At 41.7% G+C, this 22,407-nt stretch overlaps 1 protein-coding gene across 1 annotated transcript; it reads left to right on the top strand.

The window, feature by feature from the left end:
• Positions 1 to 9,927: 9,927 nt before the first annotated feature.
• On the top strand, positions 9,928 to 21,812 carry LOC116311443 (ATP-binding cassette sub-family G member 4-like). Its single transcript, XM_031728561.2, has 14 exons — positions 9,928 to 10,183; positions 12,696 to 12,813; positions 12,968 to 13,100; positions 13,245 to 13,295; positions 13,547 to 13,692; positions 14,760 to 14,883; positions 15,138 to 15,252; positions 15,373 to 15,494; positions 17,464 to 17,562; positions 17,677 to 17,845; positions 17,967 to 18,067; positions 18,620 to 18,778; positions 18,862 to 18,980; positions 20,359 to 21,812. The coding sequence occupies exons 1-14, from the start codon at positions 9,928 to 9,930 to the stop codon at positions 20,582 to 20,584; spliced, it is 1,938 nt and encodes a 645-aa protein (XP_031584421.1). The 3' UTR covers positions 20,585 to 21,812.
• Positions 21,813 to 22,407: the final 595 nt, after the last annotated feature.

The raw sequence follows: 22,407 nt of genomic DNA, 5'->3' as shown, positions 1-22,407 counted from the left end.
CTGTTACAAATATGTTAGCTGAAAGCTAAAATTATATTTAATGATTTACATCTACAAATAACAAGCTGACGATACCTGTGTATCATTGGCTCATCAGGTGATTTATTTTCATTGAATAACTTATTGTGGTTTATTCCTGCCTTACCATGAATTTAACCTGCATCAGTTTGTACACTGACTCTACATTTAGAGTCAAACCTGATCAGAAACAAATGAGCATTTAAAGAAAAACAAAAGTGATGAAAACACAGTTTATGTATTTTTATTAGTCCTGCTTATAATAATTGCAGTTATGCTAAAATGTTGCTCAGCAAGGATGTACTAATCAGGGAAGTAATTCAAACTGAAGTGGAAGCCCTGAAAGAAAACAAGTTTCCTTTTAAGTAAATTGATTAACTCAATTTACTCACATTACAGCAAAGGAAGAAAGAAGAAGATTCATATTCATGTTTTCACTCAAATACTTTCAAGTCCCTACATGTAAAAATTGTTATAGCTTATAAAGCCTCTCTGTGCTGTTACTCTGACTGTAGGAATGTACAAAAGCTTTTATGATTTTCTTTTCAGCCAAAGCCTTTTCAGTGATTTAGTTTTCATTCTTTCAAAGTCATGGGAGACCAGTAGTATTAACATACTTTCTTGGGTTGGAACTTATCCTTATGGTCACTGTTCTCATGTCATGTAAGAAAAGCCTGTTCTACTACAAGCTTTAGCAGAACAATCCGACCATGTTTAAGTTCCAAAGAGAAATCTTGTTTTTCCAGCAGATGTAAGCATCTGTCATGTTTCACAGAGATGCAACACAAAGAAAAGCTGTTGTGGCTTTTTTAGTAGTACATGTGCAATAATGTGAGCTATCCTTACTGCATAAAAAGTGGACATTTTTATCTTCTACATTTTTGATAGCTTTAATTGCAAGTCTTAAATTTTAATAATCAGCTCTGTTAGAAAATGTGTCTGCTTGTAGGAGACAGGAGCAACAGTACATTTAGCATTTCAACCACAGATGTGGGTGTTACAAAGCTCGTTGACTCACGACGGACAAGTGTCACCTTTTGCAATGTATTAAAACCTTTATTTATTTTTAATGGGTTGATCTGCTTGTGTGAGATGTGGATAAATTATGAGGCAACAGATCCACAAACAAATTAAAGCTCATTTCATAGTCATTTTGTTTTCACAGATTTTGCCATTTTCAGTTTTAATGTGGTCATTTCTGGGTCGTTGTTGGATTCATTTTGTGATTGTTTTGAGTCACTTTGTGGTCATTTTCTATTTCTTTATGTTTTGAGTCTGTTTACCGCTTACCCTAACCCGAACCATCAATAATGAATGCCTAACCCTAAGCCTTACCCTAAACCTAACCATAACCTAATTGCAACTCTGACACTAAAACCACATTTTGAGTGTGAAAAATGCCTTCAACCCCATGGAGACCTGGATTTTGGTCCCCACAAGGGCTGTTGGTCCCCAACAGTATAGTAAATGTCAGATTTTGGTCCACACCAAGATAGCAAGAACCCGTACACACACACACACACACACACACACACACACACAGAGAGAACCACAAACACACGTATCTTTCTGACAAACTCCAATTTTTAATGAATATGGTGAACAAGCAAATGTTAGTCGTGAGATTCCACAAGGTTCTGTGCTGGGACCTGTACTTTTTACATTACTTCCTACTTCCTTAAACATTATTATTACAGAACACACCAAACATTGAAATTGCTTTGCATTGCTATGCAGATGACACCCAGTTGTGTTTATCCATGAAGCCCAATGATAAAAATCAGTTAGTTAAACCACCTGTCTGTTTCCTCTCATGTCCAAAAGTCCTTCTCTGAACCTGGTTTGGCTGCACGTTTCTTATAGTTAAAAGAGTTTTTACTTCTCGCTGCTGCTAATTCCTTGGTCATCTGATTGTCTCTAATACAAATTATTTTTAGGCAGTTGTTGGTGTGATTTGTTTCCTGATACATATAAAAAATCTTGCTCTCCAGTAAGTTTCTAATCGTGTGGGTGTACTTCACCTGCAGCTTGTAGTGCAGCGGCACATGGAGCAGTCCTCACCTGCTGAAAGTTCCCATTAGCAGAACAAGGTCAATCAACGCTAACTAGGCAATCCATCATCCCGGGGTCGGAAGGACACTTAGCAAGTGCAAGGCACCAAAACAACTGAACACTGATGGGTTTCACACCAGACTACAGTAGACAAGCTCAAAACAAATTCATTGATACTTATTGGAGTGTTATTAAACATATGAGTTTTCCTACAAAGAAAAGATACTTGTGTACTTTTCACTTATGTATATCATTGATTAGAGACTGATTACTAATTTTTTTGTGCTCCACACATGCTTTTGAATGATGAGTCACAAAACTGTCACCTTGGAGCTATAACGTATTTTCTCAGGTGGGGCATTCACCAAAGGCTAACAAAGCATGAATAAAGTGGAAAATCCTGAAAGTAGAGTTTTTAGAGAAATTATGTGGTACAGACAGGAGACTCTAAGAAAGGGTTTTGATAATGCATAACTACAGGCATTATCAAATGGAAGGTTTGAAGCCTAATCTTGAAAGTAGAGATAGTGTCTGTCTCCCGAATCCAATCTGGAAGCTGGTTCCACAGAAGAGGGGCCTGAAAACTGAAGGCTCTGCCTCCCATTCTACTTTTAAATACTCTAGGAACAACAAGTAGGCCTGCAGAGCGAGAGCGAAGTGCTCTAATGGGGTGATATGGTACCACAAGGTCATTAAGATAAGATGGGGCCTGATTATTTAAGACCTTGTATGGGAAAGATTTTACTTTTGATTCTGGATTTAAGACAGTTTCTAATCAGGAGCCAGAGGATTTTTGTCATTTTCACTCAGCTTTTGGCAGTGAAGATGATGTTTAAGCACATGCCTTTATTTAAAACGATTCACTTGTTTCCCATCCCTTAAACATCTGGGCAGTAATGGACTTGTCAGGCAGTAGTGTTGAAGGTATGTCTCATGTATATTTCCTACTCCATTATATGTGAGTTGCACATTAAAGTTGAGATTAGTTTGAGTACTGGCCTCTTCCTGTATGTGTGTTTCTGATGGTTAGCTTACTGTGAATGTAGCTGATAGGTGGGTACACAAAATCTGTAGATTTGTGTTTTGAGTTCATCTGTGTCGAAGTAGGTAATTGGCATAACGATATCTTCACTTTGATGTCTCCATTTAGCTGTGTGGGCACTTAATTTGATACTAATGGGCCTTTCATCTAACTGTAAGCCTTAGAGTCAGAGAAAAGTGTAACAGCAGTACGGCAGATAATCTAAAGCAGTCTGATCCCAGGTCATGGAGTTCTTTCCTTATCCTCTCTTCCCTCCGTGGACCTTCCTTCTCTCCAGAGCGGTACAGTGCCATCCAAGCTGACTCGTGACACGTTGGCATACATAACATGTCTCATTTCTCATTTGGACCCTTTGACACCAAGGCCTCTGGCTTCTCCTGGGTGCGTGGCAGGCACGTAGAGAAGCAGTCGATTCCCATACGTTACCTCGGTTTGGTGCTTGGTAGTGTGCCTGACTCTGCAGATTTTTTCCCAAGGCAGTAACTACAGCCCCTCCTGCAGATCAAGGAAATAAAAGAAAGTTCATTTTAATCCCCAAGCGGATTAAGAACCCCATGAGTGATTAGACGAGGCTTCTGTCTCAAAAAGGACAAATTACTGTACCACCTCAGACTTGGGAACCATTTTTACAGTAGTCTGTGCAGAACAAAGTAGATTAGACGTATCTCAGTTTCAGTGATCATTAGTCACATCAGCAGATTGCATATTTCTGCTGCTTAAAGTTCTGCATGGATAGTAGAAGTGGATTTATCTGACGCTGGTGGTGCCTAAGCTGTGTTTTCCCAGGAAATGTATAGACATTTACACTTAATCCAGACTAATGAACTAATAATCACAAGAAAATCTATTCAGGACATTTCCAAGTTAGTTATACTGAATCATCAGTTGTCACTGATTAAATCAATAGCTTGCATTTGTGCTGCTCAAGTAATGCTTCAGAGCACAACTGCAATACTTCTACGTCTTACTGAAGAAACATACAAGCCATCTACCACAAAACGTGCACTCATGTCTTGTTTAATACTTGGCTTAATGACTGTTAGACAGTCAGAGGCAGCGTTGTACTTCAGGTTTTCGAATGGTGAAATCAAAAACGTTCTGGCTAATGTGAATACTGATGTGTTTTAGAATAGCAATGCATTACATGCAAAACTGAACAAAGCCAATATCAGTTGGAAATATGAAGCAGTATTCAGTAAAGCAGCCAACCTGTCTTAGGAGTAACCCAGGACAGATTTTTCTCACTGATTTCAGAACTTACACCAAGCTATAGTTCTGTGTCCTACTTCTTAGAATACAGTTTTAAGATTAGCATCAATCTTCTTCATCTAATTTCTCGTAATACAGCAGATAATGTAACAGGTGGTGCTACTGTTGGGCTATTTGTAACATGGAATTTAGACCAGGACAGAAAACAGTCTTGATTACACAGGGATCTCTGTCTGTGTTCAAACAGTCAAAACTCACCAGAAAACCAGCAACGCTGCGAGATCGTTTAAAACAAGGCAACATAAGCAACCTTTGACGTTGTCTTTACTGTCAGTGCTTTAGACGGGCTGGGACTTATCAGCCTGGTGAGCCCCTGATCTAAACTTTGACAACTGAGAAGATTATTGCACACGGGAGATCTTTACCTTCTGCCAGAAAGCATTTCTAGTGTGCTAACCCAGCGATCGCCAACCTTTTTTGTCTGACAATATTTTCACAGACCGGCCTTTAAGGTGTCGTGGATGAATACAACAAAATAAAACCAGTACCGGTACAAAAAAAAAAAGAAGATTTATTCATAACACACAGGAAAAGACCCAGGGAAACCGAGTTAAAGCTAAAAACCAATAAAAACCCTGAAAACCATAGATTTCACACCCGAGCCTCAAGTCTCACGGCCCGGTACCAAACGACTGATACCGGTCCGTGGCCCCGGGGTTGGGGACCGCTGCGCTAAACCATATGAAGGGAACTGGATCAACAATCCAATAAAACAAATTTGGTAGTGGAAAAAATGAACATTACAGTCTTACTGTAATACCTTTCTGGGATAGTGTGGGTATTCCTTGTTGTCCACAGATACAGTGGCTTGCAAAAGTATTCAGCCCTCTTGAACTTTTCCACATTTTGTCACATTACAGCCACAAACATGAATCAATGTTATTGGAATTCCAGGTGAAAGACCAATACAAAGTGGTGTACACCTGAGAAGTGGAACGAAAATCATACATGATTCCAAACATTTTTACAAATAAATAACTGCAAAGTGGGTGTGCGTAATTATTCAGCCCCTGAGTCAATACTTTGTAGAACCACCTTTTGCTGCAATTCCAGCTGCCAGTCTTTTAGGGTATGTCTCTACCAGCTTTGCACATCTACAGACTGAAATCCTTGCCCATTCTTCTTTGCAAAACAGCTCCAGCTCAGTCAGATTAGATGGACAGCGTTTGTGAACAGCAGTTTTCAGATCTTACCACAGATTCTGGATTGGATTTAGATCTGGACTTTGACTGGGCCATGCTAACACATGGATATGTTTTGTTTTAAACCGTTCCATTGTTGCCCTGGCTTTTATGTTTAGGGTCGTTGTCCTGCTGGAAGGTGAACCTCCGCCCCAGTCTCAAGTCTTTGCAGACTCCAAGAGGTTTCCTTCCAAGATTGCCCTGTATTTGGCTCCATCCATCTTCCCATCAACTCTGACCAGCTTCCCTGTCCCTGCTGAGGAGAAGCACCCCCAGAGCATGATGCTGCCACCACCATATTTGACAGTGGGGATGGTGTGTTCAGAGTGATGTGCAGTGTTAGTTTTCTGCCACACATAGCGTTTTGCATTTTGGCCAAAAGTTCCATTTTGGTCTCATCTGACCAGAGCACCTTCTTCCACATGTTTGCTGTGTCCCCACATGGCTTGTGGCAAACTGCAAACGGGACTTCTTATGGTTTTCTGTTAACAATGGCTTTCTTCTTGCCACTCTTCCATAAAGGCCAACTTTGTGCAGTGCACGACTAATAGTTGTCCTATGGACAGATTCCCCACCTGAGCTGTAGATCTCTGCAGCTCGTCCAGAGTCACCATGGGCCTCTTGGCTGCATTTCTGATCAGCGCTCTCCTTGTTCGGCCTGTGAGTTTAGGTGGACGGCCTTGTCTTGGTAGGTTTTACAGTTGTGCCATACTCCTTCCATTTCTGAATGATGGCTTGAACAGTGCTCCGTGGGATGTTCAAGGCTTGGGAAATCTTTTGTAGCCTAAGCCTGCTTTAAATTTCTCAATAACTTTATCCCTGACCTGTCTGGTGTGTTCTTTGGACTTCATGGTGTTGTTGCTCCCAATATTCTCTTAGACAACCTCTGAGGCCGTCACAGAGCAGCTGTATTTGTACTGACATTAGATTACACACAGGTGCACTCTATTTAGTCATTAGCACTCATCAGGCAACGTCTATGGGCAACTGACTGCACTCAGACCAAAGGGGGCTGAATAATTACGCACACCCCACTTTGCAGTTATTTATTTGTAAAAAATGTTTGGAATCATGTATGATTTTCGTTCCACTTCTCACGTGTACACCACTTTGTATTGGTCCTTCACCTGGAATTCCAATGAAACTGATTCATGTTTGTGGCTGTAATGTGACAAAATGTGGGAAAGTTCAAGGGGGCCGAATACTTTTGCAAGCCACTGTATCTGTTGACAGTTGTTGTGATCCAGAGCTTGTTGCTGTTACAGATCCTGGGATTATCTTAACTTTAACACAAAGACATAATTCATCATGGGCTGAAATGCATCAGAAGGAAATGATATGATTTATATAAAGCACACAAACCTACTCATGAAACTTTGAGGAACAACCAGGATGTAATTTATGTTATAACTGATAGTGGAAAGGAAGTGGATTTACAGGCATTTTATACGTGCTGCAGACTGGATCAACATCACTGCCTAGAAGGGCAAGAATTAAAATAATCACCTGACATTTCTAATTTGCAGGAGTGTCAATGTTGAGAAGACAGATTTATATAAACCAAGTGGAGGAGACCCAGTCTTTGTTACTAACCATCATTTTTTTTTTTTTATTTCTGTGTGATTCTCCTGTGAAGCGTTTGGGAAAATAGACTTTAAAAACATAACTCATAGATTAGTTAAACATTAAAATAAAAAAAATAATTGCAGTCACATTACATAGATCAAAAGACTGAAAGTATTAATAAAATATAAACCTGGGAGATTAACAGATAATACTAATTATTAGCTGCTACAAATGCAAGATTCATACCGACTGCAAACTATCAGTATCCTCTTGCTGAACCTGAAACATTAATAATATTATTAATAGCATTTTATAACACCACTCTGGACTAAGGCTTTAATTTCCTTAGAATTAAATTGAATTTCCATGTACTTTACCTAAAACGTTTGTTTTCTGGAACAGTGTTTCAGCTGTTCCTGCTGTTCAGGAGGGATGCGGTCCTTCTTGGCCTTTTATAGAGGCACACAACGCTATATCAATTTTTAGTACATCACTTGATGCTATTCTGTTTTCTAAGCCCAGCATACCTACCAAACTTTTTAGTAATGATTTTGTCCTAGGTCATTCTCTTAGGATCTTAAAGCAAGTTAGGGTTGCTTTGTGCCTTCCTGACCTATCCATTTTTGCTCCCATAACTGAAAACCGTTCTTTTTCACCTGGTTTGATGGACCCTGTGTTTAAGCTTTGGTCAGCACTAGGTCTTCACACTATTAAGGACCTCTACATCGACAATTGTTTTGCTTCATTTGCTCAGCTGCAATCAAAATTTATGCTCCCCTCTGCTCATTTATTTAGATACTTGCAAATTAGGAATTTTGTTAAACAGTCTTTTGCCCATCTGGATAAGCCCCCTGCTCATAGTGACTTTTATGATTATTTGATTAAAAATCCCACTTCCAAACACCTAATCAGCCAATTTACTGCACTTTTTACACTTATACCACCTACGAACCATATCAAGGATGCTTGGGTTAAGGACTTGGAAGTAGACATATCAGATGCTTTGTGGGCCAGTGGGTTGAAGAAGATTAAAGAATGCTCTGTTAATGCCAGACTACAACTTATACAGTTCAAGGTCCTTCATCGTTTGCATTTTTCTAAAACAAAGCTATGCAGCATTTTTCCGTCTATTTCGTCTTTATGTGACAGATGCAGAGCGCTGGATGGAACCCTTGGTCACCTTTTCTGGTCTTGCCCCACACTCAGGAGTTTCTGGGCAGAGATATTTAATATATATAACAGGATTTATGACTTAAAATTAGAGCCGGATGGTGTACTTGCAGTGCTAGGCTGCTCCCTGGCCTCATTGGCACTCAGGCGTCCTCTTCAGAAAGCCTTAATGTTTGGCATGATTGTAGCTAAAAGACTTATTCTTAGAGCCTGGAAATCACCTTCTCCTCCATTGTTCAGGGTTTGGCTACGTGAGATGATCGCTTGTTTGTATATTGAAGAGGTTCGTTATCGTTTGGCTGACACCCATTTTAAGTTTGTCGAAATCTGGGGCCCTTTTCTCAATCATATTGATGGGAAATCTGGGACTCTCGGCCATTTGACCTTAGAACTGAAGAAGCTTCTCGGATGAGAGGTGAAACGTCTTCAAGCAACTTAAAGAAGTCCAGACGCTTTTCTTTGCAAATTCCTTTGACAATGAACACACTCACACAAACCTGTGAAACAACAAAACACAAAGCAGTGCCTGAACGCACGTCTGAACACATTAACTTTTAGGGACGTTACAGGGTGCAAAAGAGAGGGTGGCGAGCTGTTTCAGAGTTTTGGAGAAAAGTTTTGGACACTAAGTTTTTAGACACATGTTTGGGACCAAAAGAACCGTATCTGCAGACCGAGGGGTGGATTGGATGGATAATATAGGTTAGGGCGTCACCTCGTAAGGCCATGAAAGTAAGAACTAAATGCAAATCCAGAATTGAACACATCAGGATTAACAGTAAACTGATGAATATTTTTTATTTACACTTTGCTTTCTTTCTGCGTTCTTCTTTATGTTCTGACTTCTGTGTTTTTTCCAGGTTTTTGATGATGAATAATGTGAGGAGGAAGAGGAAGACTCCCTGGCCCTGCTCTCTGATGCATATGCATTTTTTTTTATTCTCTTGTAGATGATATTCCAGGCTCAGTCATCATTTTATCCCTATGCCTAATTAAAAGTAACCCATTCACATAAAGCGAATCTTTATAAATAATGAACATTATACAACATCAGATATTTGGAACGACGCCATCAGAAGAATGCTTCCAGTGCTGTGTTTGTGCCATTTTGTTAAACCCAGTGACTTGTCTTGGTGCAGTGGCATTAGTGGCTGTCACTCCCAGCATGCTCCTTTAACATGCAGGTTTACTATGCATTATGACATAAGTCATGATGTAAACCTAACCAGGTACATTTCTGTGCTATAACATCACTGATGTATTTTTTTACCTGAACCTATCCAGGTAAGCCTTGGTGCATAAGCACCAATAATGTTTCATGAATTTTAGCTGGTTGCTGGCCTCATAATTAAAAGTAGCGTGGATGGGAAACTGAGACAGTGTGCAAACCAGCAGTGAAAAGGGCAAAAACATCGTCCCTGTTCTCAGCAGAGCTGCTCGCTGGCTCAGCTTCTCTGCTGTTCTGTTGTTTCAGGGTTGATAGGTAACTTTACTAAATGACCTACAAACATTCAAGCACAAAAACCTCACCTGTAAAATTAGACAGTTGAACCGTGAATGACCTCCCTTCTCCTTTTTATCTCCTCTCTTTCCTCCCCTCACTCCTCCACCCACAGTCTGCGATCTGATATGGATAATAAGGCACTGGAACTTGACTCTGTTAGCCTCCCTATGGAGGAGGTGGTCATATGTAATGGTGACAGCCAGCCTGCTGCTCAGGCTCAGCTGCAACAGGAGGTATCCATGCTGACCCACCTGAAGAAGGTTGAGAACCAGATCACTGAGGCACAGCGATTCACCCACCTACCCCGACGCTCAGCTGTTGACCTGGAGTTCATCAACATCTCCTACACCATTCGGGAGGGACCATGCTGGAGGAGGAGAGGTAACACACTTCTGACCATCCTTTATATACAGTTTTCTACTTTAACCAGTTTATAACTGAGTAAAGATAATGTGAAAAGGCAACATCAAGACAAGAGACAGTAGATGTGTGGCTGGAGGAACACTAAAATAAGCAGCATGTATCTAAAAGTGTTCCCAAAGATAGCGAGCTAGCACAATGCTCAAAAAGTCGAGAAGAGTTGGATCATTCATTGTTTCTAAGCAGGAGACATCACTAATAACCGCATCTTCGACTGTAGCTGGACACGGTAGTACTTCTTCAAACTAATAATAATAAAATTAAATATTAGAGTGATTTAATGGATTACAAAAACAAAAATAAACTTGAACCAACATCAGTATCGGTGGGTGTTCACCCAAGTAAAGTCTGTGTTTGGGGAGGGCTTCAGTCAGTGAATGCTCAGCTCATAAGGAATCACTCTGTGTTTCTCCATTCAGTTATTCAGCTTTTGTCACCACTGTGTGTTAAATATTTGCTGCCTTCAGGCTTAAAAGGCGCCTCTGACATAATGTCTCAGGAAATCTCTGGCCTGTGTCTTCTCTGTTTGCTATGCAGTGCATTCATGCTGCACAGTAAACAGCAGGGTGCACGTTTCACATTTGATACTGGAGATGTGGAAATAAGAGTTTTGCAACGCTGACAGAAATGATTAATGAGTGGTTTAAATCTGCACTCAGTCTTATAGCCGTGTAGGGAAAAGTGAGGTTTCTGAATGTATTGTGTAAGTGGAAACAGTGGCTGATATGTGATGGAGCAGTCAGTGATGGTGGCTTATCAGTCATGCTGCAGGGGCATCTATATTATTTAATATATAGAAAACACATATCTGGAATTGTTTGTGTCATAATGGCCTGCTCAGTTGTTTTGTGCATTGTACTGATACTCAGGTATACAACTCATTCTCCTTGTCTGTCAGCTCTAAGATGCATGACATGCAGTGCAGTCACGGGTGGGTCTCATCACGTTTTTGATGACACTGGCTCAAACACACGTGCGGCCTACACTCCACATGTTATAAATAACAGTGATAAATAACCCTCCCTTTATTTGGCCTGAATGTTTATCTGCTTTCTGCAGCTGACAAAAAAAATCATTTTTCACTAACATTTCTCTCGTTTGTCTCTTTGTGACAGAACCACCAGTAGATTAAACGGTGACACATTCACTGACAGCAGTCAGCATGTGCTTCCAGCTATTGTAACCCTGATCACTATTGATTTTTCTTATTTCCCCGTCACACAGAGGAGGCGAGGCTGATTGTTTCTGACATGCTGCCCTCCCCACGATCCACCCTGCTCACACCACCGATCAATCCACACTATACATCACTCATGCAGAGTAACACACAGATGCCGTGGCTATTACTGCATGTACTTTAGTCAGTACAAATAAAGTTATGTGTATTTGATTCTCACTCAAGAACATTTCCACCAGTCTTTAACACTCGTACAAAAGTTTGTTGGTCATTTGTCCAGGCAGGTCGTATCTTAATGCACATCTTTCCTCCTCTCTCATTTTCTACATTCATCAGCTCCTTGAAGCCCTCCTTGCATTTCTAAACAGCCTCTCTTCACGTGTTATTACATTTCCATTTGTATCCTTAATCATCCAAACGAGCTGCACATCTTTTCCAGCCAATGAATACAAGTCCTTTTCTCCTTCTTTAGTGTCCAGCATTACATATCACTCACAGCAGGCCGTTTCCTTTGCCACCTTTGTCTTTGCTGTATGCCTAGCCTCCCAGTACACCTTACTCACCCCCACCCAGAGAGAGAGAGACATTTTCATCCAAAACAAAACAATTCATTTTCTAATCGGTAAGTCAGAGAGTTCTTTTTAACATTGATTATTTTTTCACTTTGAGCTTAAACAGACACAAAACATATGTGTTGTTTAATTAACTTTACTTCTGGGCAATGTAAAGAAAAATGCACTCGTTAGACTTATGACAAGCATTACAGAACACATAGATAAGGAATTTTAAGATTACACAGATGAACAGAGCAGCAGAAAAATAGGAAATGTTAGCTAACTGAACAGTTTCATTTCTTGTCCCTGCTTGCCCCTGGTGTTTAGGGAAAGCAGGGATCATCTCATGCCCAGGCTTGTAACACAGTGGGGAACACCTGCCCACCAGCTCACATCTCAGTGGAAACCCTTCTATGCAGGGTTAATTGAGGACTCAATATTTATGTTATTTAGCCACAGTTGCTGTGCATCTACAAACCGCTTTACAACCCACCTCTGCCCCAGGACCGACTTTCATCTGTGTCATATGTGTTGTCACGGACTCCTGCTCTGTTCGGTGGTGGGGGCTTTGCTGCTGCTCAAAGAAGTCCACTGTTGAGGTCTTTTTTTCCAAGTGGCTTTTTCGGAACTAGTAGCTACTAGTTAACATGAGTATTTTTATTATGCTTACATAAAGTCTGTTCTTGTGGAGTAATATAATATTACTGCTCATTCCCATGAATACCCTGTCACTTATTTGCAGGTTTCAAAGCCTTATTAAAGTGCCTGTCAGGAAGGTTCTGCAGCAGGGAGCTTATAGGGATCATGGGGCCATCGGGGGCAGGGAAGTCCACCCTGATGAACATTCTAGCAGGGTACAGGTGAGCAGACTCCCTGATACTGTTATGATGACATAAATGAGGCCTCTGTGATACAAACATAAGGTGGAGTTAATTAGTAAAGTATTTTACTAGCCGGTGTAGGAGTTTGTCTGGGCAGTTGAAATGTTTGGTATTTGTCCTTCGTGCTGCTCAGGGAAACAGGGATGAAGGGTCAGATCCTGGTGAATGGGAAACCTAGGGACCTGAGGACCTTCAGGAAAATGTCCTGCTACATCATGCAGGAAGACATGCTGCTGCCACACCTCACTGCCAGGGAGGCCATGATGGTGAGCCGGAAACTTCGACTCAGCCTCGGAGCACATTTTGAAACGTTGCTTTTGCGTAGCATCTGAATCTGGCTTTGTGTTTTGTTTGGTAGCTTTTTTATCTTGTGGTTACATGTTAATGCAATCTATTTTCTCTTTGCTCAGGTTTCAGCCAATTTAAAGCTGGATGAAAGTATGGATGTGAAGAAGGAACTGGTGAGAGCAGTTTACCATGCACAGCAAACTGAACCAGCCAGTTTACTCATAGTGTCCACAAGCAGAATACTTATTTCATTTCTCACCATCTATTTTGCTATGTAGCTCTTCTTCCTGCCGAGCATTTTCCTGTTTTTTCTCCCTGTTTTGCCCAAACAGGCATTTAGATATAAATGTAAAGAAGACATTTTTTATTGGTGTTTGATAATCAGTTAAATCTGGCACTGTACCTTTCTCTTTTCTCTGTTCAGGTGAACGAGATTCTGACGGCTTTAGGGCTCCTTGACTGCGCCCACACTCGTACCAGCTCACTGTCAGGTGGTCAGTGTAAACGTCTGGCCATCGCCCTCGAACTGGTTAACAATCCTCCAGTCATGTTCTTTGATGAGCCCACCAGGTGAACGGGCAGGAGATGATGTGTTGTCGATTGTATACCTAAATTATATCTTTGTATTATGTGAGATGTGCTTCCATAAAATCACATGCTGATAGTTGCCTGCTGGTTCAAAGACTCAGTGAGTGTCAGAACTGGAATACCTGGTTTTAAATCGCACCTCTCTCTCTCGTTATGTTTCTTTATATCAAATGCAGCTGCTGCTTGAGACACTTTCAAACACAGATGAAATGTCAGTCCTTTCCTGCATCTTTGTGTGCAGACCTAAGCTTCCGACAGTTTTACACAATAGCTTACTAGATTCAGCACGTCAGCAGGTTGCTGTTAGCATTCCAGCTGTTAGAGCAATGCAATGCATTTTAAGTTCAGTCTTCCAGCCTCTCAACTAACATTACACATGTTTGTGTTTCTGATTCTAAGATTTTTCTCATATAAACTTTTACTCAGAGAACCATTCGGTGCATTTCAGCAGCTTCAATAACTTAAATTTCAACAATTACAGAAATGTAGGAAAAACACTGATGTTGTAAACAGCAACAAGAGCATTAGCTTTAGTTGTTAAACTATTAGCAGTTAGCTGATAGCAACATGAACCAACATGGTAGCAGCTAGCCGCTATGGCTAGCCATTATAGTAACATTTATGTGGGAGCTGCTTCCCTTTAAGGTTTATAGACTTATCTAAATTTAACAGACTAACAATTAAAATCATACAGTTATTTTAGTTTATGTATTAATTATGTTATTTTTTGCACAGTTTTCCAGTTTTTATATAAAACTAAGCTTTCTGGTTGTAGGACGGAGCTTAAACAGTGTACATACTGTATGGTAGTGTATCATTAGTGTGTCCGTTTCATTTTAAATCTACAGACAACTGAGAAAACATGTTTCCAAAAATATTAAGTTTACACAGTAACGACTGATTTTTTTTAATGGAAAAATATCATCCTCAAGCTTTCTCATGTTTAGCTAACAGTCTTATGTGACAGAGTGAATCTACAAGTCATTGTGATTTATCTACTCTTCCATTTCTTTCCCAGCTATTCATGAATGTTGTCTCTGTGTTTTAAGTGGCTTAGACAGCGTGTCATGCTACCAGGTGGTGTCCCTAATGCGTTCTCTGGCACAGGGCGGGCGTACCATCATCTGCACTATTCACCAGCCCAGTGCCAAACTGTTTGAGATGTTTGACAAGGTGTGTATCTGCCAGTGAAGGGGGAAATAATGGACAGAAGCATAGACTCTGTATTTTGAAGCCTCAGTGTAGTGTTTTGGCTGCCACCATGTTGGTATTTGGAGCCAAGTGTCTGAGAACCAGTGGGTGAAATCACCCATAGCTATCTCCATCTTTTAATATACACCATTGCCATGTAAAGAAAATTAGGTTGCAGTTCTGTGAGCTTCTGTAGAGGTTGCTTTTTGTCAAACCTGAATGTTTTTGCTCCACAGCTTTACATCCTCAGTCAGGGACAGTGCATCTACAAAGGCACCGTCCCTTACCTCATACCCTATCTGAAGACACTCGGCCTCTACTGTCCTACCTACCACAACCCTGCAGACTTCAGTATGTTCACCTTACAGTACCTGTTATTGCTAGTTCATGTTCCCCAACTTTTCTGCACGATAGCAGCATTTCCAGGGAGTTCATTCTGTTCACAGCTTTCTGCTTTTGCTTGTGATTCAGTCATTGAAGTGGCATCAGGAGAGTATGGAGACCTGAACCCGGTGCTGTTTGAAGCAGTCCAAGGTGGAATGTGTGCTTTAGAGGAGAAGAATCAATCAGTCTGTGCAACAATCTGCCCCGTTGTAAGTAACAGATGCTATTCCACACGTGGGAGAGTGTGCTGCAGAGAAGCTGCCAAGACGACCACTATAGAGTCTCTGTACGCTCTTCTTGTCAATCTTTTTGTTTTATTGATTTATTTTATTACTCACAGTATTATCAGAGAGGGTATTTTGCTGGAGCTGACAGGAAGTGAAGCCAGGAAAGGGACAGAAAGAGAAAAGAAGGAGCAGGGGGAACAAAGGTCTAATCAACAGACATGCTGGGACTCCAACTGCTGCATCTGCAACCAAACACACTCAAACGACAAAACAAAGGGAGGTACACAAACAAAGGTACAATTCTGAAATTTTGAAACATACGTGAAAATGAGGGTGATAGTGCCAGAGGCGGGCAGGGAGAGACTCAGGATATTCAGGCCATCTGCAGCCCCCCCCAAGAGTGCTGAAGGCCCAAGGCCACACATCTCAGTGACACACATGTGTCCACTCCAGCAGAGGGAGGTCACCCACAGCCAGACACCAGAGGCTGCAGGCAGCCGACCCCTGCAGAGGCCAGCCACCCTGTGCAAGCCAAGGACGGGACATCAGGACCACAGACACTCGAGAACTGCCAGACACCCAGTGGAGCCCTCACCATCCCACAGCCCCAAGGGAGCCAGCAAGCAAGCAAGTGCCCATGTCCTGGGGGGGGGGGGCAGCAACAACCAGTGGGGAGTGGCATGGAGGTGCTATAACAATCTAGAAGACAGATTCCCCCCGCCCAGATCATAAATAAAATTAGCCTGATCTACAAGTCCCTGATCTCTTCCACCCAGTCCTCCACAGCAGAACCAGATGCTCCACTAGACGTTGCTCCATACACCCAGAGAACAAAAGTGCCGCTTGTTCAGGAAGGAGAGAGTTATTTGCAACAGAGTTTAAAGAACCATGTTGACCATTATCTGAGTGGGGTGCATTCGGTGCAACTTGCTCCTGCAGTACCTGTTCCTAGACGAGACCTAAACTCCTGGAGCTCAGTGGTCATGACTGAAACGAGGGTGATTCGGTACAATAAACACAGGTACTTCTTCTCCAGGATGACCAGAAAACAGGCAGCACCAATGCTGAGCAGATCTCTCAGTGTTTGTACTGCTGTTTTAAAATTACATTTAAAATTAAATCAAACTCCTCTAAACCATCGCTGTGCCCTGCCAACCACAAGAATGTGGCCCCGCCCCGCTGCACCAAGGCCTTCGCTATTTAGTCTTAGATTGATTTACAGTCCTCTCACATTAACAGTTTATCTTAGCTGTGTCCATTTCTGTTTCTCTGGATGAGGCTGTAAATCTTGAGTCCAACCTATGATTGCGTTGCTTCCTAAACTCAGAACCAAAGCAGGAAACAATTACCCAAACTGAGACCTGTCATACTAGAAAAATAAGAGCTGGCAGGAAATGGGTAGATCTTAACTAACTATAAAAACCAAGAACTAACAGAGACCTCAAAAGTCCCAACAGGAGAACACAGTGTTCAGCTGATATGGCTTACGTCATCCATCCATCCACTTTTGCTTATCTAATTTATAGTGATGGGGGGCTGAAGTGTGCCCTGCCTGCCATAGGGCAGGAGGCAGGGTGCACCCAGCGAGACAGACAACCATTCATACCTGTGGACAACCTAGAATCACCAGTTTAACCTAATTCCAGCAACTGTACCTGAAGAGAATCCACAGAGACACAAGGAGAACATGCAAACTGCCCACAGAAAGGCCATGAAAGTGGATTCAGACTCGGGACCTTCTTGTTGTGATACAACGGTGCTAATCACCAGGCCACTATGCTAGCTGTGCCAATAAAGACAAACTGACAGCAGGAAGTAGAACCAATATGTTCTGGCAATACCAGAAACCCATAAAAATGGTCTGTTGCTCTATTTTTACCCAGTTGATTCAGCTCTGACTGCAGAATGCTTTGTGTCGAGTTAAGGATGATCATTTCTTCCATTTTCCCAGGATGCCAGGCACATAGAAAGCCACACTTTTGCCACAAGTACACTCACACAGTTCTGCATTCTCTTCAAGAGAACCTTCATAACTGTATGTCGAGACCAGGTGGGTGGAAGGATCACTTCAGTAATCACAGCTGTCACAGATGATCAGATGTGCTCTTACCTGAAATAAGCCTGATCGTGGATGTTTTCTTTCTCCGCTGCCGTCCATTCTCAGGTTTTGACCCACCTCAGAGTGATATCCCACATCTGCATAGGTGTGTTAATAGGTTTGCTCTATCTCAACATTGGCAATGATGCCAGCAGGGTGTTTAACAACACTGGATTTCTCTTCTTCTCTATGCTCTTCCTCATGTTTGGAGCACTCATGCCTACTGTGTTGACCTGTGAGTATGATCCAGAGGTTATGGACTTGCATCCTCTGCTGTTGATACAACCATAATAAATCTCATAAATGTATGGCTTTATATTGATTATATTGGTGTAAACACTTTGGGCTTTTGGCAGTTCCTCTGGAGATGTCTGTGTTCCTGAGGGAGCATCTGAACTACTGGTACAGCCTGAAAGCCTACTACCTGGCCAAGACCATGGCTGATATTCCGTTCCAGGTGAGCTGGCAGTGCTGTGATTGGATTGGTGGGTTTACTCACTGAGGGCCTGAGTGCTGACAAACAGCTAAATATATCCACTTAGCTTCACAACACTGTACTCTAGTGTTAGCCGATGGTGCTTGCAGGTTGTAGGAGCAGATTAGTCTCCCAACATTATTGTTGTGTCTCATCATGTCAAAGAAGTCACCCAAGTGTCTGTTAGTGGTTACACTGTAGCGAGGCAGATTAAAATCTTCTCAGATGTAATGCGTGGGTGTTATCATGGATTGAAGTGGAAACGAGGTAAATATCACAGTGATTTGGAAAGCTACTTTTGATCCTGCTGGCCATCATTGTCATTCAGTACAACCTTAATTTGTATTAAATCCATCAACATTTATATCTATTAAATAAACCTTTATGCAGTACTTCAGTCATTGTGATTGCTGGGACGGGAGCTGAGGGCTCTGTGTTTGGATGCGACTGTAGCTCCAGCACACTTTAACATCTGTGATAGGGTATCTTTGCTGTTCCTCTACTAAACATCAGTTAATGAACGTGTTATTTTAGGTGATCTGCCCCATCATGTACTGCAGCATAGTGTACTGGATGACAGAGCAGCCTCCTGAGGCAAGTCGCTACCTGCTCTTCATAGCCCTGTCCACCTGCACTGCTCTGGTAGCCCAGTCTCTTGGGCTGTTGGTTGGTGCTGCCTCCACCTCACTACAGGTAGTGCATGTTTGCATTGTTTAATACACATTTTCTTGGCTGATGTAATATGTAACACGATGTATATCCTCTGCACCTCCCAGGTAGCCACATTTGTAGGGCCTGTTACAGCTGTCCCTGTGCTGCTGTTCTCTGGATTCTTTGTCAACTTTGACACAATCCCCAAGTATCTGCAGTGGAGCTCCTATGTTTCCTATGTCAGGTGTGTGTCGCTGGGAGGAACAGCACAGCTGCAGGTTTAGTCGGTCCACAGGGTTTTGAGGGATGACACATTGCTTTTCTGTCTGTGCACCATCACAGCACATTTTACATCAAGCAGTTAAGAAAGGATTAAAGTGCAGACTTTCAGCTTTAATCATAACATTACAAAACTATGTTTTCTTGCCCCCAAAATGATGAACTTAACAGTATTTGAGTTTGGGTGATTAATAAATGATTTATGAATGTTTTATTTCTTTAGCAGCTGCCAAAACCTGGAAGATTCGGTATCTTAAGTGTTTTGCTTAATTTGGTCACTTTCAGTCATTCATGTTAACTTAAGACAAGGATGTCAATCTCATATGGATAAAAAACCACACTCATAAAAATATAAACAATCTGCAACACAAAGCTTGCTGCTGCAGAATCGAGTGAAGGACCAGCTGCTGCCCTCCAGCACAAAATGCTTGAGCCTGCTGTAATAAGTGGAGATTAGTGGACAAATAACTAATGGTAAAACACTGTTAACACATTTACATCTGGTTCTGTGCAGAGTCATGGTGACTCCGTGTTTGTGCTTTTTGATTATTAATATGCTTCATTTCAGTTAGTGTCTGATTATGTTTCAGTGATTTCTAGTTCTTAGGTTTTGTTCCCGTGCCTCCCGTGTTTAGTGTGTCATGTCTCTAGTGTAGGTTTGGTTCTGTTTCCCATGTGTCTGCCTCTGTTCCTTATGTTCTGTAAGTCTGCATCTCTGGTTTCCTGTTTTATTGTGATAGTTCCGTGTGAGTCTGTTCTGTTTTGCTTCCTCTGTCTCGTCGTGTCTGATTAGGTTCAGCTGTGTCTTCCTTCTGTCGTGTATTTCCCTCGTTACTCTCTGTGTAGATATTGTGTGTTCTGCTTATCATCCACTGCTAACCTCCCATGTCTCAGGTATTCGTGTATTTCCTAGTATCCCTGGTTTTTGTGTATGTAGTTTTCCCGGTTTAGGTTTTTGTGATTAGTTTCTCATTTATCTGTTTTTTTGTATTTGGTTCATGTTCTGTTTTTCGGCCTCAATAAAAAGCACGCCTTCTGTTATAATCCAGTTCTGTTTCCACGTTTCGTGCATTTGGGTCCACTACTTTCCACTCCACACGGTCTACCTGCGCTGGCCGTGACACTTAGATTATAAAGTAGTTTAAAAATACTCTGACTGATCCTTTCAAGCATTTTTTGTGCAAAAGTTATTCATGGGATGCTAACTATTTGTAAGATGCATTCAAATCCTCGATGGCTGGGCCTGATTACCAAAGTCATCAGCGTTTATTACAGAAACAGTAAGCAATATTTGAGCTATTGTGACTCGGCTGTTTGCAGATAAGACTTTGTCTCTCTCGTAGGTATGGCTTTGAAGGGGTCCTCCTGTCCATCTATGGGATGAACCGCACAGAGCTGGAGTGTCCAGGACCAGTGTGTAAGTTCCAACAGCCTGAAGAGGTTCTGCAGCTGCTAGATGTGGAGGATGCAAAGCTCTATGTAGATTTTATTGTCCTGGGAAGTTTCTTCATCATCCTACGTCTGGCCACTTACCTTGTCCTGCGCTACAAGGTCAAGTCAGAGCGATAGATTCCCTTCAGCTCGTCTCCAAAACACACAACCCCCCATAGACTCTGGGCTCTTTCCTGTGCAGAGAGAACCTGTCACGTCATGTGGGAGTTTGTTTCATTTCATTTTACATGTTGCTGCTAAATGGACAGAACAAATTCTGGTTGTGTTCTCCTGCCAGCTGGTGACAGTCCTTTAAACCACCATACAGCTGTTTTACCTCACCAAGAACTAATGGGTGTGCACAAAGCCACGTCACCGAGACTGAGCCACATTCAGCTACACGTACTGTACGTTTTATAACTTAGAGAAGTTTTTAGGGCCAAGCAGATGGGACTCAGTAGCAGAACTGACATCTTGCTTTAGTCCACACTGTGCTGCTGCTCTGGCAGAGTATATCTCTGGTCCAGGATACTCACCCCTTACGAAATTCAAATGCAAAAGGAGTGTTTACTTTTGTAAGCCAAAAAAAATGAAGTTGCACTAAAGATGTTTGATAATGTGCCCGAAAGAGTGAAAAAGCAACATTCACGGGGTCTTTGTATCACTGAAAGAGAGAGTGGATTTGGGCCGTAGCCCTAAAAACATGAACTTCTCAGAGCTGTTGTTTTTATCATATTGATAGTTGTAAATTAAGCTTTGTTATGATCGCATGAAGAAATTTGATATTTTTTGTACTTCCACGTTATAATCGTTAATCTAAATAAATCTGTTAGTGATGATCACGAGGACAAGCCTTAATCATATTCCACTACGCTTTATTATCTTTAGTATTCTATGCATATGCAGTTCAGTTATTGTATTTAAGCTACATAGGTGAGTTACTGTCGTTACTGTTTTTGTGTCCGCTCTACATCCAGTAATGCCACAAGGACACGACATGCTCATGCAGACGTGTTTGGTGCTATCTCACATTTCATTTGAATTACATGTTTTTAAAAAAGCAGATGTTGGGACTGCACATTACAGCATACTGAGTGACCAAAGACTGCTAATGAATCTGCATGTATCTTCATATTTTTTACAGTGTGTTCTGTTTGTGTGTGTGTGTGTGTGTGTGTGTGTGTGTGTGTGTGTGTGTGTGTGTGTGTGTGTGTGTGTGTGTGTGTGTGTGTGTGTGTGTGTGTGTGTGTGTGTGTGTGTGTGTGTCTGTGTGTGTGTGTGTGTGTGTTATGACCACTTGTATGTTTATTAATCCATTCCATGTTGAAACATATAACAGCCAAAAGTTCTGTACAGCTATGTAAACTTCCAATAAACACTGATATGACAGTTGCTTTGTGTAATTAATAACAAAACATGAAATATCCAATCAAAATTCCAAGAAATAAGATTAAGATTCTGCATTTAAAGTGTCAACAGTGGCAAAGGACAATGGTAAATGGTAAATGGCCTGTATTTATATAGCGCCTTTATGGTCCCTAAGGACCCCAAGGCGCTTTACATATCCAGTCATCCACCCATTCACGCACACATTCACACACTGGTGATGGCAAGCTACATTGTAGCCACAGCCACCCTGGGGCGCACTGACAGAGGCGAGGCTGCCGGACACTGGCGCCACCGGGCCCTCTGACCACCACCAGTAGGAAATGGGTGAAGTGTCTTGCCCAAGGACACAACGACCGAGACTGTCCGAGCCGGGGCTCGAACCGGCAACCTTCCGATTACAAGGCGAACTCCCAACTCTTGAGCCACGATCCACAGAAAGATCTAATCTAAGCTACAGTCGTGTACCAGAACGTTAGACAAATCCTCAGGTCCTTATCAGGTCTTAAATGAGATAAACACAACTTTATGAACAATGACCAAAGGTTTTGTATTACAGATTACTTTGACTCTTT

This window comes from Oreochromis aureus, linkage group 14 (genome assembly GCF_013358895.1).
Source record: "Oreochromis aureus strain Israel breed Guangdong linkage group 14, ZZ_aureus, whole genome shotgun sequence".
Classification (NCBI taxonomy): domain Eukaryota; kingdom Metazoa; phylum Chordata; class Actinopteri; order Cichliformes; family Cichlidae; genus Oreochromis; species Oreochromis aureus.
This window is presented reverse-complemented; position numbering and strand designations above follow the sequence as displayed.

Excerpts from the sequence above, each read along its gene's own strand:
- LOC116311443 (XM_031728561.2), top strand. The coding sequence starts at position 9,928 with ATGGATAATAAGGCACTGGAACTTGACTCTGTTAGCCTCCCTATGGAG. Across the intron at positions 14,884-15,137 it reads TGTTTGAGATGTTTGACAAG|CTTTACATCCTCAGTCAGGG; the intron begins GTGTGTATCTGC and ends TTTGCTCCACAG. Across the intron at positions 17,846-17,966 it reads CATGCCTACTGTGTTGACCT|TTCCTCTGGAGATGTCTGTG; the intron begins GTGAGTATGATC and ends GGCTTTTGGCAG.